Consider the following 14,370-nt stretch of genomic DNA (forward strand, 5'->3'; position numbering starts at 1 on the left):
AGCTAGAACCACTACAGCACCGTGCTGCATTGGAAGAAGTGTGGCTCCATATGAAAAGAACATATTCCAAAGTCCCTTTGAGTTCATGGGTTTGCTAATCTGGGCACTTTTGATTTCACAAAGTTTTATAGACCAGAAAACATATAGGAAACTGACTACACAGTTGCCCAAAAATGACAAGTATACACACGCACACAGCTGTTCAGCTGTGAACAGATTCTGGTTAATCTCTGCACATCTGACTGGATTCTTGGGTTTGAAGAAACAAACGACTTCTCGCAGGACTTTCAGCGGAGCTTAGCAAACAAGTGTGAAAAAGCACTACTGAGACTAATCTTGGTCAATATCTTTATTGCAAACATTTTAAATGCATGCTGTTAATTTAGTTATATTGTACTATACAACATCATCTGGACAAAATGACATCTCAATGGCAGTTAAATCTGGAATGTTCTTCACAAAGGTTTTACATCAGTGGTGTAGCAGCGATGTAAATGGGAAGAAAATTGCAATTTCTATGTGAAGGAGGCTCGGGTAATTTCAGAAATAGTTTCCCAGAATAATCTCACTGGTGTCAACAGAAATTGTAACGTTTTAATATAAAACAGCTGAGGAGTTTAGTACCATTTGATCCCTTTGGCTCAAAATGCTTCTGATAACAGAAACCCACAGGAAACCATCATAGTCCAAGATGCCTCTCATTCCTTTGCCTATATGACTTGCCAGTACCGGCCTTCACGCCCAGCTAATGCCTAGAGCAGCAAATTTGGCCCCAAAGGAGTGCACGTAAGTAAACTTCAAGTACAATGGGCCCTCCCTACAAGACTTCAAGTGACTGCGAGTGCAGGAAGTGACGTCACAGCACTGCATTGGTTTTTGATGTCAAACCAGCTTCTTCCCTGTCATCGGTTCATTAACCAAATGATTTGCCAAGCTTTTGTTCCATCCACATTTCTTAACCTAAAAGGACAGTTGAAGCCTGTTGGGTGCCCTTACATAAAAGATTTTGCCTACTCAATGACAGGTCTGGCTTTGGTGTGCACAGCCAATTAGTCACCAGGGTGACTGGTGGAAAATAAAACCAGAAGCGGGTAGTAGCCCTCCAGGAACAGGACTGCCCCAGCCTTGGTGTAGCAGTTTGAGCCGGCTCAGGATATCCTGGGGTGGAAGCAGTCCAAGGGCAGCGCACCTTCACGGTAAGACCCTGGACCAGCGGGGAAACCCACCAAGCCTGAGCAGCACCAGCTTCCGATCAGCTGCGTTCAGTCTACGGTCTCTATGTACACCGGCACGGTCAGCAACTGCCCGCTCTGCCCCGGGTCCTCCGCACACTCCTGGTCTTCCTCATCACGTTCCTCCTCCTCATCCTCCTCCTCCTCTCCCCCCATGCCCTCCTTCTCCTCCCCGACGGCCGACAGCACCACCTGCGGGTCCCCGCTACTTTCTTCCACCTCATCTTCCTCCTCCTCCTCCTCCTCCTCCTCTTCCTCCTCCTCCTCCTCCTCTTCTTCTGCTTGCACCTCCTCCATCTCGGTCACCCTCCTGCCCTCTCCCGCCTCCTCCCGGATGGTCCCCACCCCCGCGACTGGCCCGCTCCTGCCCTGGCCCGGCCTCCTGCGGCCGGACCTCTTGTCGGCCGCGGTGGTATCGCCGCCCCGGGCCTGCGGGCACTTGTGGTCCCTGTAGTACTTCTGGCGGGTGAAGCCCTTGTTGCAGGCGGGGCAGCGGAAGCGGTAGTTGTCGGTGTGCGAGCGCTGGTGCTCCAGCATGTGGGCTCGACGGCTGAAGGCCTTCTGGCAGAACTGGCACTTATACGGCTTGATCCCTGCCGAGGAACACAACATCCTGTTTTTGCAAGCAGGGGTCTCTCTGCATAAACGAAGGTGAGCATTTCATAATTGGTTCCTTCACTTACCGGAATGGGACAGTATGTGGGCTTTGAGTTTATCTGGTCTGTTGAACTCTTTAGTGCATCCAACGTGAGTCCTGCAGAGGATGGTTTCGGTGAGAAAAACAGATCCCCAAGGCAAGATTCTGACCGTCAAGCATTCAGAAATCAGATACATTTGTTACTATTGTCAGTTCTATGAATGATTTCATACTTATTTTATTATTGAAAGCACATTTAGAGCTGCAGTCTATATATGAATGGTGCTTTACAATTGAAAAAGTATGTATATATTTTATTAAACAGTATAAGTTGGGTAAATTAATTACGGAAGAAATTGAGCCTTTCAACAAAGAGTAACTAACCCAAGGCATTAGTTGACTATAAAAATATTCTTATAAACTGATATTTTGTGATAAAACAGCATTAAACCAAAGTGCAGATTAACCAGTAATATCTTTATTGCCTTTTTAGCGATTTATTGCTCATTGGAGAAGGGCACATTCACATATAAAAGTGGCCCTGCAGTGTTATAAAGGGGATGTTCCTGCCTGGATGTCAACCCCGGTACATTCCCGCAGGAAGTGGGAGCTCACAGTGTGGGGTCAGGACACTGACCTGAAAGGGCACTTGTACTTCTTAAAGGGCTCGTGGATCAGCATGTGCCTCTTCACCTTGTCCTTGCGGTTGAAGGTGGCCTCGCACACGGTGCACTTGTAGGGTTTCTCGCCTGCGCGGCCAGAAACGGCAAGAAAGTGATTAAAGGCCACAGATCTGCCTTTAGTCAAGACGTCAAAACACCGTCCCGGCTCACTGTGGCTAGCACAGCACACATCCCGTGAGACATCGGGGAAGTGCAGGGATGTTGAACTGGGTGACGTGCTCAAATTCCCACAGAAAGCACCGCTGCTACCTAATGACCTCCAGTAACAGTGTTTAGACTTTAATAACAGTGTGGCACTGGACCCTTACTGATGTACATTAAGACTCTTAGTAACAGTGTGGCACAGGTCATTAAGACTGTACATTAAGTAGTAACTGAACACTTTCAGATGGTACTTCAGTTTGGACTGCAGCAGATAATTAATTATGTTAAAGATAAAACCTCATTTCACATGATCCTGTATTGTGGTTAAGAACATTTTCTGACAATTCTCTGGGATCTACCTCTGTGTGTGTGTGTGTGTGAGTGTGAGTATGAGTATGAGTGTCTGTTGTGGTTCTCTCACCTGAATGTATGCGAGTATGCAGTTTGAGGTAATGCTCTGTCTTGAAGAACTTCTTGCAGATCTGGCACTTAAACTTCCCGCCGATGCCATGGGTGGGGAGATGCCTTCTGAAGTACCTTTCACAGGGGAAGACCTGGAGGGAACAGGCAGGCAGCCAATCAGATCTGTCCACCAGCGGCGACCTGGCAAATGGCGTGCTTTTGTGTTTTGTGGTTTGCGAGGCCCACCTTTTGGCAGTGCGGACAGGGGAAGTTGTGTGAGGCAGTCTGGAGGTGTTGCTCCAGGGCTTCCTGTGTGGAGTACCTGCTCTGGCATTTAATGCACCTGTGTGAGATACAACATCCACTATCAGTTCAACACTATGATACACCAGTGTTACAACATCCGCTATCAGCCCAACACTGTGAAACACTGGTGTGTTACAACATCCACTATCAGCCCAACATTAATACACCTGTGTGAGATACAACATCCACTATCAGCCCAACACTGTAAAACACCAGTGTGTTACAACATCCACTATCAGCCCAAGACTAATACACCTGTGTAAGATACAACATCAACTATCGGTCCAACACTGTAAAACACCGGTGTGACAACATCCGCTATCAGCCCAACAATGTAATATGCCTGTATGAGATACATCATCCACTATCAGCCCAAGACTAATACACCTGTGTAAGATACAACATCAACTATCAGCCCAATACTGTAACACACCGGTGTGACAACATCCGCTATCAGCCCAACAATGTAATATGCCTGTATGAGATACATCATCCACTATCAGCCCAAGACTAATACACCTGTGTAAGATACAACATCAACTATCAGCCCAATACTGTAACACACCTGTGTGAGATACAACATCCACTATCAGCCCAACACTGTAAAATACCAATGTGTTACAACATCCACTATCAGCCCAAGACTAATACACCTGTGTGAGATACAACATCCACTATCAGCCCAACACTGTAAAACACCAGTGTGTTACAACATCCACTATCAGCCCAAGACTAATACACCTGTGTAAGATACAACATCAACTATCGGTCCAACACTGTAAAACACCGGTGTGACAACATCCGCTATCAGCCCAACAATGTAATATGCCTGTATGAGATACATCATCCACTATCAGCCCAAGACTAATACACCTGTGTAAGATACAACATCAACTATCAGCCCAATACTGTAACACACCGGTGTGACAACATCCGCTATCAGCCCAACAATGTAATATGCCTGTATGAGATACATCATCCACTATCAGCCCAAGACTAATACATCTGTGTAAGATACAACATCAACTATCAGCCCAATACTGTAACACACCTGTGTGAGATACAACATCCACTATCAGCCCAACACTGTAAAATACCAATGTGTTACAACATCCACTATCAGCCCAAGACTAATACACCTGTGTGAGATACAACATCCACTATCAGCCCAACACAGGCGAGATGAAAATAAACATGAGGGGTGGTAAGTTTAGGTGTGATGGTTAAGTTTTGTGGTGTTGTTCGTACTTGTGGAAGATGGACTCCTCGTGTGGACAGGGTTAGCATTAGGTTGGGGTTTGGATTTTGGGGAGTTGTGCCTGCCTGAGGAAAGTGGGCTCCTTGCGCAGGACAGGGTAAGGGGGTAGAAGTTAGGGGGTTAGATGACGAGTGTGGCACTGACCTAAACAGGTCCTTGTATGGGATAGGGTAAGGGTTAGGTTCTGGGTGAATTTTGGGGTGTGTTACTGACCTGTGGAAGGTGGGCTCCTTGCGGGGGCTCTGTTGGGGACAGAAGCTGTGGGAGTACTGGTGCACCCCCAGCTCAAAGAGAGAGGGGAACACCTTACTGCACAGGTGGCAGCGGTAGGTCAGCTGCTCCTGGTGCGTGCGGATGTGCTCCAGGAACAGGTCCAGCTTCTGGAAGGTGAGTGAGCAGGACTTCAGCACACACTTATACACCTGAGAGAGGAGAGAGGAGAGAACAGGACTTAAAGACATTAGAGAGGAGAGAGGAGAGGACACGACTTAAAAGACCTGAGAGAGGGGAGGGGAGAGGAGAGGACAGGACTTGTAGACCTGAGAGAGGAGCAGACAGGATAGAACAGGTGTACTGTAAGCCCCTCCCCAGCCCTCGGGGATACCTGCTCGTCCTTGTGCTGGGTCATGTGAGATTTTAGCTGGAAGTAGGTGCTGAACTTCCCGGCGCAGAACTGGCACTGGTATGAGCTGTCGATCAGGATGATCTGCTTGCTCTTTGCTTTCCCAGGTTGCTTTGCGTCGCCCTGCCCCTCCACCTCAGTGTGCGGCTCCCCCTCCCTCTCCACCAGCTCCCCTGAAACAACCGCCAGTCAAACAGGCCAATAAGAGAACAGCTATTCAAAATAATTTACAATTATATGTACAGCACATATTTGTACAATGAATTTGGGCCCCAAATACTTTAGAGTAAAATAAATACATGATAGAACATAAAAAGGCAATTTAAACAAAACATAATGGAGCAGTATTAAAATGAGCTATATACAAACACAAATGAGAACAAAGTCAAAAATAATAGTAAAAGAAGAGTACTGAACACTAAAAAACATAAAAACTAGATAAGAACAACCATAAAACCATGTGAGCAACAAAATGTTTTTTTAAAGGGCTCTTTGTTAAAGTATATTCAAAGTCACATTGGCTCCAAATCGAAGAATGTGCCACAGTAATACATCATAACCGACCAATAAAGCAGTGTGGAAATGGCCTTCATCATCCTTCTCCGCTATCGCAGGATCGGCTCTGTAAACTCCAATCTAAACTGCCTCCACATTTCGAGTAGAATGTGGATTCTGATTTCAAAGGTAAACGCTTGTCTGAACCTTTCTGTCAGAACCTCTGTTGTTTTCTAAAATGGAGGACCTGAGGTGCTTGGGAGACCACTGTGAAGTGTGTGTATGTGCGTGTCTCTGTCTCTGTCTCTGTCTCTGTCTCTGTCTCTGTCTCTGTCTCTGTCTCTGTCTCTGTCTCTGTGCACGCGTGTGTGGGTTACCTGGGTCATCCTCCTCCTCGCCGGGCTGCTCGGAGTCTTCCTCGGCACACAGCGGTACCACTTTGACGGTGATTGGCAGGCGGGACACGGTCCTGACGGTGCCCGACGGCCAAACCTTGTGCGTCTGCATGTGCTTTTTCACATTGGACTTCTGCGCAAACGCTCGGCCGCACACGATGCACTGGAAGGGCTTCTCCCCGGTGTGGCTGCAGGAAGAGCGCCCTCAGGTCATGTGACCACGCCGCAGGCTCTCAGGTCATGTGACTACGCCGAGGGCCCTTGGGTCATGCGACTATGTTAGAGGGCCCTCAGGTCATGCGACTATGTTAGAGGGCCCTCAGGTCATGCGACTATGTTAGAGGGCCCTCAGGTCATGCGACTATGTTAGAGGGCCCTCAGGTCATGCGACTATGTTAGAGGGCCCTCAGGTCGTGTGACTATGCAGAGGACCCTCACTACGCCAAGGGCTCTCGGGTCATGTGACTAGGCCGAGGGTTCTCAGGTTATGCTTCGGTGTGAAGCTTGGACTCAAAGCCCCTCCATTGAAGCTCTGGAACTGAAGCCTGTGGAGAAACCTCACGCTTTGGCAAACACTGGGAATGCAGCTAAAAGCTTCAGCACTGCCATAAATAAAGACTTTTGTAAGAGCACTTGGAAAAGTTGAGCCGTTACCTGCGGATGTGCTGCTGGAGATCAAAGTTCTTGGTGAAGGTTTTTTCGCAGAAGTTGCACTTTAGCTTTTGGGCTTTCCCCTTCACCTGTCCCACTGGAAGATAAGGACAGGAAGAGCCAAGATTTCCACATACCCTTATGAGATTTAAAATGCAAATCTAAAGGGTAATTAACTGGAAACACAACGCCACCAACTAGAAACTCATTAATATATTAAATATTCCTCACTGCACACAAAAACTGTATTACCCGTGTGTGAAAAAACACACTGAAATTAAAGTGAACTAAACCCAAAATTCTCACAGTTTAAACACTGTTTTTTAAGGAGATTAGCATCACAGAGGGCTAAAGGAAAACAATGTGCTAACAGAAAAGGTCTAAATAGGAGGAGAAAAAAAAAAAAAGACTTCTGGGGGAGAAAATGTGCCTGTTAAAATATAAAAGCGTGGCTAGTGAGCGAGTCTCCCACCAACCATGTTGACTTGAGCCGGAAAATAAATAAATAAATAAAAGGAAAGATAAGGGGAAAACTCCGTCCTCTCTGACCATACCCTCCTGTCCGTTTCCGCTGTCGTTTTTGGCGCGCCTCTGGGGGCCCGTCTTGTGGAAGTCCCCGAGTTCAGCCAGGTTGGCCGTGATGCTGCACGTCTTCGTTTTGGAGCCCTGCTTTCCCGGGCTGTACACGGGTGGGGTGGTGAAGGGCGGACTGTCCACACACTGACTTGGGATCTGTAACCAAGGGTAAACCACACAGGGGTTAACACCAAACTGTGAGTGAGCTCCCTCTACTAAAGATGCCATCCATCCATCGAGTCTCCCACACAACTGCAATGCTAGAGTCCTGAGTATTCTTAAAATGGCCTTGCTTGAGGAACCCTACCTGCACCTGCTGGAATGGCTGCAGCCCCAGAGTTTGAACCTCTGTACTTCCACCCCCGGCCATAGGGGGCAGTGTGCTGTAGACCTGAACGACGGAGTTGCTGTTGCTGGACTGCACCTGGGAGGACAGCGGCTGTGTCTGGCCGGGCGGGAGCGGGTGGGAAGGGTGCTGATGGTGCTGAAGGTACGAGGACCCTGTGTGCATGCTCAGGTTGCTCTGTTTGGCAAAGGACGGTCAAATACATTAATAAGCACCCAGATCCTCACCTCTGCTTCCTGATCTGGTTCTACCGCTGTTGACCAATTTGTTATGAATATTTGCGAAAGGGATGTGGTGGAGACAAAAACGTCCATAGTTACCATAGCAACAACACCTACAATCAGGGCTATAGTAATGCAGTTGAAACACGACTGCCAATTCCAACCAGGAACGAAGCAACTACATTGATTTACACGGAACCAATAAGTTCTCACAATAGTGTGTGTCATTATTACTAGAATTGTGTTTTCTAGGATTGCCTTTTATTTGGCTATGTAAGCTGCTTGTTTTTGACGTTACGTGTGTATCATTCTTCCGCACTGTGTTGTATAAAAATTGTTTTATAGATATAATCCATTATAAAATTAATCTACAAGGCCCAAGTCCTTATCTTAGTCGTGTTCTTAACACTTGAAACTGAACTTCCCTCTAGGGTCTTTCAGCGCAACCTGGTTATGGTTAGCACTTTGTTGTACGTCGCTCTGGATAAGAGTGTCTGCCAAATGCCTATAATGTACTGTAATGTAAAAAGTGGATACTTTGCTGATACTCAGTCTTAATCCTGATTTAATAACTATGAACATGGAAGAACAGAAGCATGGACAAAATGCAGGCGCCAAAAGTCCGGGTCATGAAAACAGACCACAAAAGGAGCTGACCGTAGTGGAGGACACCGTGGTTCTCCTCCTTGGTCACGCTCACCTGAATGGGGGGCTGCATGGCGGCCATAGGCTGGTCCATGGAGGTGAACGCCGAGATGGCGGACATCAGGACGTCATCGCTGACCAGAACGTTCCCCTGCACCAGGGTGTGGGTGAGTGGGGACTGCGGCACTGTGATGTAGGTAGACACCTGCTACGGGGAGGGCGGAGGATATGGGTACAGGCCATCAGAAGTGTCCCAGCTATAACAGCAGCATGTCACACTCGGTCCACAGTAACTTCAGCTACTTCAGAACTTCAACCTCCCTCCTGCCTTTCAGGACAGGCAAGGTACCAGCAACCATTAGCCTAAATGAAGCTAAAAAACCCACACTCCCTAGAACCCACACTTCCTTCATGAAAATGAATCCGATTATTTTTCTTGACTGGAAGGGCAACCCTGACAAGCAACCCTGATAGGCTTCAACACTCAGATCGTACCCTCACAGGGGCCAGTGACAGCAGGTCAGCACAGGGTGACGCTGGCCGGCTGGGCCTACCTGTCGGTTGGCGGGGGTCTGTGGCACGGAGCTGATGGAGGGCACGGGGGTGTAGGCGTTGCTGGAGGCCAGGGAAACGGTGGCGAGGGAGGGTCCGTTAGACTGGCACTGCTCCCTCTTGTGGGTCATGAAGGCGGGCAGGGAGTTAAACTGCTTCTTGCACTTTCCGCACAGGAACACATCCTCGTCGTCTGCACGAGTCAATCGAAGCGGTTTAGAGGAACGCTCTCAAAAACACACCGCCGATTATTCACACCACCCAGGCATTAAAAAAATTATGATTATTAATTTTGCATCTCCAATTCCACACAAATTTTAAATATCGAGGACGCCGTAGAGTAAGGCATTACTCTACCTTTAAAAGCTTTTTATAATTTAATCAATGGAAACATGAACATTACTTAATTTCATCAATGAAAAAGGCAAGAATATCATTATGAAACACTATCTCTGTCCAGGCACTAAGGAACTGTCAACAGCCAAAATCACTCCATCTAACCTCAACAAACATTTGGAGAAGGTACAAACTAACATTAAGCTAGAAGATAAAATCACTGTTGCTAGGTCCAAGAGACCTAGACATGCTAGTGAGCATGAACATGGAGCAGGCCAGTCAAAACAACAAAAGTTGAACTTGCATTTTGCCTTTATAATGATAACCTACTCAGACCAACGTGTATACCCAATAAGTCTATAATGAATTTGGCTACATTATTATGGTATTTTCCATTCTACTGTAGTCTATGTGAGATGAGGTTTAATGCATCGTTGGCTACAAAAAAAAAAAGGCTTACATCTTAGAATGCTGGATTAGCCAAAGCGTTATCAATCAACTCAGAAGCTACGGGGTCTGTGTTTCCGGTCCATTAGGACATTGAAATAATAGCCTGCGTGATCATAAAATAACATCACTCCAAGGCTGTGCATCTCCTGTGAATTATAACAGCAGTGCCATTGATGTGGCGCAGATTTGGCAGTGCACTGCTGCTGCACAAGCAGTACTGGCAGTACATGCACAACTATTTTCTCTTAGTGTCTGACAAAGTAAAAATCAAGCTTAAGGCAGATAAGTTCCCGTTACTGATGTGCAGTGCCTATGCTATGCAATTGTGACAATCTTCTCTAATCCATTTAGCCTAGCATGCCTAGTCCCTTTGCTATTCATCTGATGCGTTTCCATTTAAAGTAATGCAACACATTATTTGGCACATAAATAATTATTGTAGCACAACTCATTTTTAATTGAAGGTAATAAGTAATAGTTCTTGGATATGGTATTGTCAGGTATTATTAGTCATGTAAGCACACCCACCCATAGGTTGTATGGTGGCATTTCCTGTCCCGTTCTGGTTGCTGGGATCTGGAACTCCTCCCTGCCCGTCCAGCAGAGACTGTACAGCCAGAACAGTCTGATTGTCCATCCCTGCAAAGGAACCATGATTAATACCCAATAATACTGGGGGTGGGGGGGGCAGCTTACACTACATGGACACCGTTGAGCTGGATCAATACAATGTAAAGGTAGCTTGCTGTACATACGCTCACTGAGCACATCATTTGGAACACCTGTACAGTGCACCTACGTATTCATGCGATTATCTAATCAGCCAATCGTGTGGCAGTAGTGCAATGCATAAAATCATGCAGCTACAGGTCAGGAGCTTCAGTAAATGTCACATCAACCATCAGAATGGGGGAAAAAATTTTATCTGAGTGACTTTGACCATGGAATGATTGTTGGTGCCAGGCAGGGTGGTTTGAGTATCTCAGAAACTGCTGATTTCCAGGGATTTTCACACACAACAGTTTCTAGAGTTTGCAGAAAATGGAGTGAAAAACGAAAAAACATCCATTGAGTAGCAGTTCTGTGGCCAGAAATGCCTTGTTAATGAGAGGCCAGAGAAGGGCCAGACTGGTCAAAGCTGACAGGAAGGTGGTATGTAGTCGTGGTAAAAGAGTATCTCTGAACACACAACGTGTCAAAACTCTAAGTGGGTAGGCTACAGCAGCAGAAGACTTAAGTGTAAAAAATAAGTAATAAATACCTAATAAAGTGCTCACTGAGTGTATATGTGGCAATTGTACGGTGCAAAGGGTTGATGCCTCGCTCGCTCGTCAAATTAGGCACCCATCATTTTAGGGTTTCTGAAATAGCATCTACCCTTACAGTTAACTCACCTTAAATGTCCAACAAATAATGTTATAAAACTTGCAGTCGTGGATGCAAACTTGTGTAAAAGAATTTCCAAGGTTATCGTTAATGTGTTCTCTTAATATCACGGAACTGAAACATTACTTTCGATGCCAGTTAGCTAGCTAGCTATAAAGTTAGTGAATCGACACCGTATAACTTACACGAATAAATGTGTTGGTTGGTTGCTCCACAGATGCCCAGCTTGCCAAGCTGACTGGCTTGTAGTACTAACAGATGCAGTTCGCATTCTAGCAACTTCTGCGTAAGGCGATGAACTGAGCTTCTAGAACGTTAATACTGTCGAAATATTAACAGATTGCTACAGAATATCAGCAACTCAATTAGCCTAATTTATATTTGTCTTTTCGAATTCAGTGAGAAATGCAGAAAGAATGGTTGTTGCAGCGAGCAGTTATTCTAACCCTTGGGAATGGAGGACCCGATCGGCTGCAGCTTTTCCAACAACATGCCTGTCTCCTTCCTGCCATTTTTCCCGGTGCAGTTCCAGCGGCTGTTGTTTCAGTAGATCTTACCCCCTCTTCTCTTACAGAAGAGGCAAGGTACCAGCAGCCCTTGATAAACCGTTACAATGGAACCAAAGCACCCACACTTGCTAGAACTCAATCGCAGCTGATGAACTGTCGAGTATTTCTGAAGAAAACGCCCTTATTTTCCTTGTCATTGCACTGACAGCGCAAAACTGTACTTTATCCACTTTTTTATAAACATGCTAAATCTGCGCGCTTCTGCGCACCCTGGAAACGCTTGCATTGAATAAAAGGGGAATGGATGCAAACAACAATGCAACTGCACCACTGGAAAACAATTGAAAATACGAGAAAATGTGTTTTTAAATTACCTTCAAGCGCTTCGAATATAGCCTGCGCCATCTTGTAGTTCTCTGTGTACAGATCTAGCATGCTGGGAAATTCATAAAAGTAGTTTGTATCTCTGAACAGTAGGGGGCGTACAAACACAGCTCGACAAAGCTTTGCGCCCACCGTTAGTGTTGAACGCTCTCCAGCTTGACCATTGACACACTACAAATGTTATTAGGTGTTATGGCTTACTATGTTGTATTGATTATGTCGTGATACTTCCTAATTTATTTTTTGATATTTATTTTTCGAAAAGTAATTGTGGTTTGATGCACTTAGCATTTAGTTGTAATTGGCAGGGCAGGCTGTGTTACAACGTTCCACACTGGGTGCTAGTAGTATGCCTTCTCTTGCATGGCTCACTGTTTCTGCTTGCAAATGTCATGCGTCAAGACTATATCTTATAATCCACAATTGTATGTAATGTATGTTTGGAGCCTGTAGTGTTCACATATAGTTAATTAAAAAACAACGGTGAAAGAAAAGACTTGCATGGTGCAGAACTCGTATTTGTTAATAACCCTTGGTAATGTTTTGAAATTATCCTGCCTATAGACAGAGAGCCCATTGTTATAATACAATACATAAGTGAAAACAAACAAATTCCATGTGTTTGTTTGACACCACAAACCCATTGGAACAATTTAGGCTTTGCCCCAGAATACTGGTGTGTTTTGACAGAAACTTTGGCTTGCATGTACACTGTTAGTGAGTCCTGGTAATGAAAGAAAAAGTTCTGGCTTAAAGTCCGTTTTTTTATTATTTACATTTCTCCTGTGACGATGGTGGCCGCTTTTACTATGAAATTTATAGTTTAGGTTAATTGTCACCTTCGAAGTGGTCATGCCTTGCGGGTTCCCATTCTGTTAGTAGCCTTACGTAAATGTTTTTATTTGTGTTAAATAAGTGTTGTGCTCTGCCATGGTCAATTACATTTGTTATTTAAGGGGAGGTACCACTGATGAATAGGGAAAAAAATCCTTTCCTCCAATGAAAATTACATTTTATATTTTGAATGTGTGCACAAATACAAACATTATATTGAATTATCACCTTTATTAGTTTTTTTAGGGGCATATGCAAATTAACTTTTATTTCTCAGTGAATTAAGTTTCAGAGTCCATTTTTTTGATGTCATTGAGATTAATGTCTAAATAGCTGGGGAATTGTGGAGCAATTTGTAAAGTCTTTGTTTTATTGATGGATTAATTGTTATGTTTTTTTGTACAGGAAATATTGTAATTTAGAAAATGCCCATAATTGTTTTGTTTACATGACACAGTTGGTATAAAAACATGTCAATGAAAGTTTAGGCCTTGGTTGAAATGTTTCCCAAAATAGGCTATAAATGTGAAAATGTGGTGCTCCTTCATATAAAAAATTAAAATGGTTATTGAATGTCACATTTGGACTCGGAAATAATACATTTCAAATGACTGAAAAGCATTGACAAGCTATTCAAAATAAACTCCGCTCTTCTCCGTAGCCTATGTCTTTAAATAAGGGAGGGGTCAGCGGGTCGTGTTGGTGCTTCTGAACCCTAGAAAGTGTTCTGGGCAGAAAATTCATTGGGAGCCCCTGCACTTTAGGCTACTGAATAAAAGATAGCAGGCCTAATTTTGATTCCAATTAGAAAAGATGCAAAAGTGAGTTTCATTAGTCAAAACGGTTGAATTGTATAATTTTTTCACACACTTGTGACTTAGTGATCCAGAAGGTTTTTACCTGTTTGTGACTCTCATTGCAAGATCAACTTATTTTTTATTTTCTCCTACATTGATTTGTATTTGTAGGCTTTTACTTTCACAAATTAGTTATAAATAAACAAAATTAAGTTAGCATCATATATGGTACAAGTGTATTACTTCGTTTAAGCCATTTTCAAGTGTAGATGTCATGATCTTTGAACATGCCTGTAAGGTGTATTACGACCATAGCAGTGAATGAAATCATATAAAAAAGAACATTTTTAACATTACTTCTAAGTGTTCCAGCCTCTTAAGTCACCAGTAGAGGGTAGCACACACAACAATCTGAGAGAGCTGAGTTTCTAAGCTGCCAGTCCTGGGTTGCTATGGCAACAGGGCATGTGACACAGTCCTGTGCTAAAGAAGATGAAAACAGAGGGCAG

The 14,370-nt window shown here is 44.7% G+C and overlaps 1 protein-coding gene across 5 annotated transcripts; it reads right to left on the minus strand.

Annotated features, from left to right (window-relative positions):
- Window positions 1–336: 336 nt before the first annotated feature.
- znf341 (zinc finger protein 341) lies at window positions 337–12,273 on the minus strand. 5 transcript variants are annotated; one of them, XM_061257798.1, is made up of 15 exons: window positions 12,221–12,273; window positions 10,480–10,590; window positions 9,168–9,358; window positions 8,669–8,818; window positions 7,709–7,924; window positions 7,380–7,557; window positions 6,829–6,922; window positions 6,157–6,362; window positions 5,267–5,457; window positions 4,876–5,084; window positions 3,345–3,441; window positions 3,118–3,250; window positions 2,507–2,618; window positions 1,916–1,986; window positions 337–1,825 (listed from the first exon to the last, which is right to left on the minus strand). In XM_061257798.1, the coding sequence occupies exons 1-15, from the start codon at window positions 12,249–12,251 to the stop codon at window positions 1,263–1,265; spliced, it is 2,553 nt and encodes an 850-aa protein (XP_061113782.1). In that variant the 5' UTR covers window positions 12,252–12,273; the 3' UTR covers window positions 337–1,262. The 5 variants fall into 5 exon arrangements, with proteins under 5 accessions (XP_061113782.1, XP_061113781.1, XP_061113779.1 ...); XM_061257797.1 differs by having other exon boundaries at window positions 8,669–8,821; XM_061257795.1 differs by lacking the exon at window positions 12,221–12,273 and adding an exon at window positions 11,784–12,084 and having other exon boundaries at window positions 8,669–8,821.
- Window positions 12,274–14,370: the final 2,097 nt, after the last annotated feature.

The sequence above is a fragment of the Conger conger genome, chromosome 10 (assembly GCF_963514075.1).
Source record: "Conger conger chromosome 10, fConCon1.1, whole genome shotgun sequence".
Classification (NCBI taxonomy): Eukaryota; Metazoa; Chordata; class Actinopteri; order Anguilliformes; family Congridae; genus Conger; species Conger conger.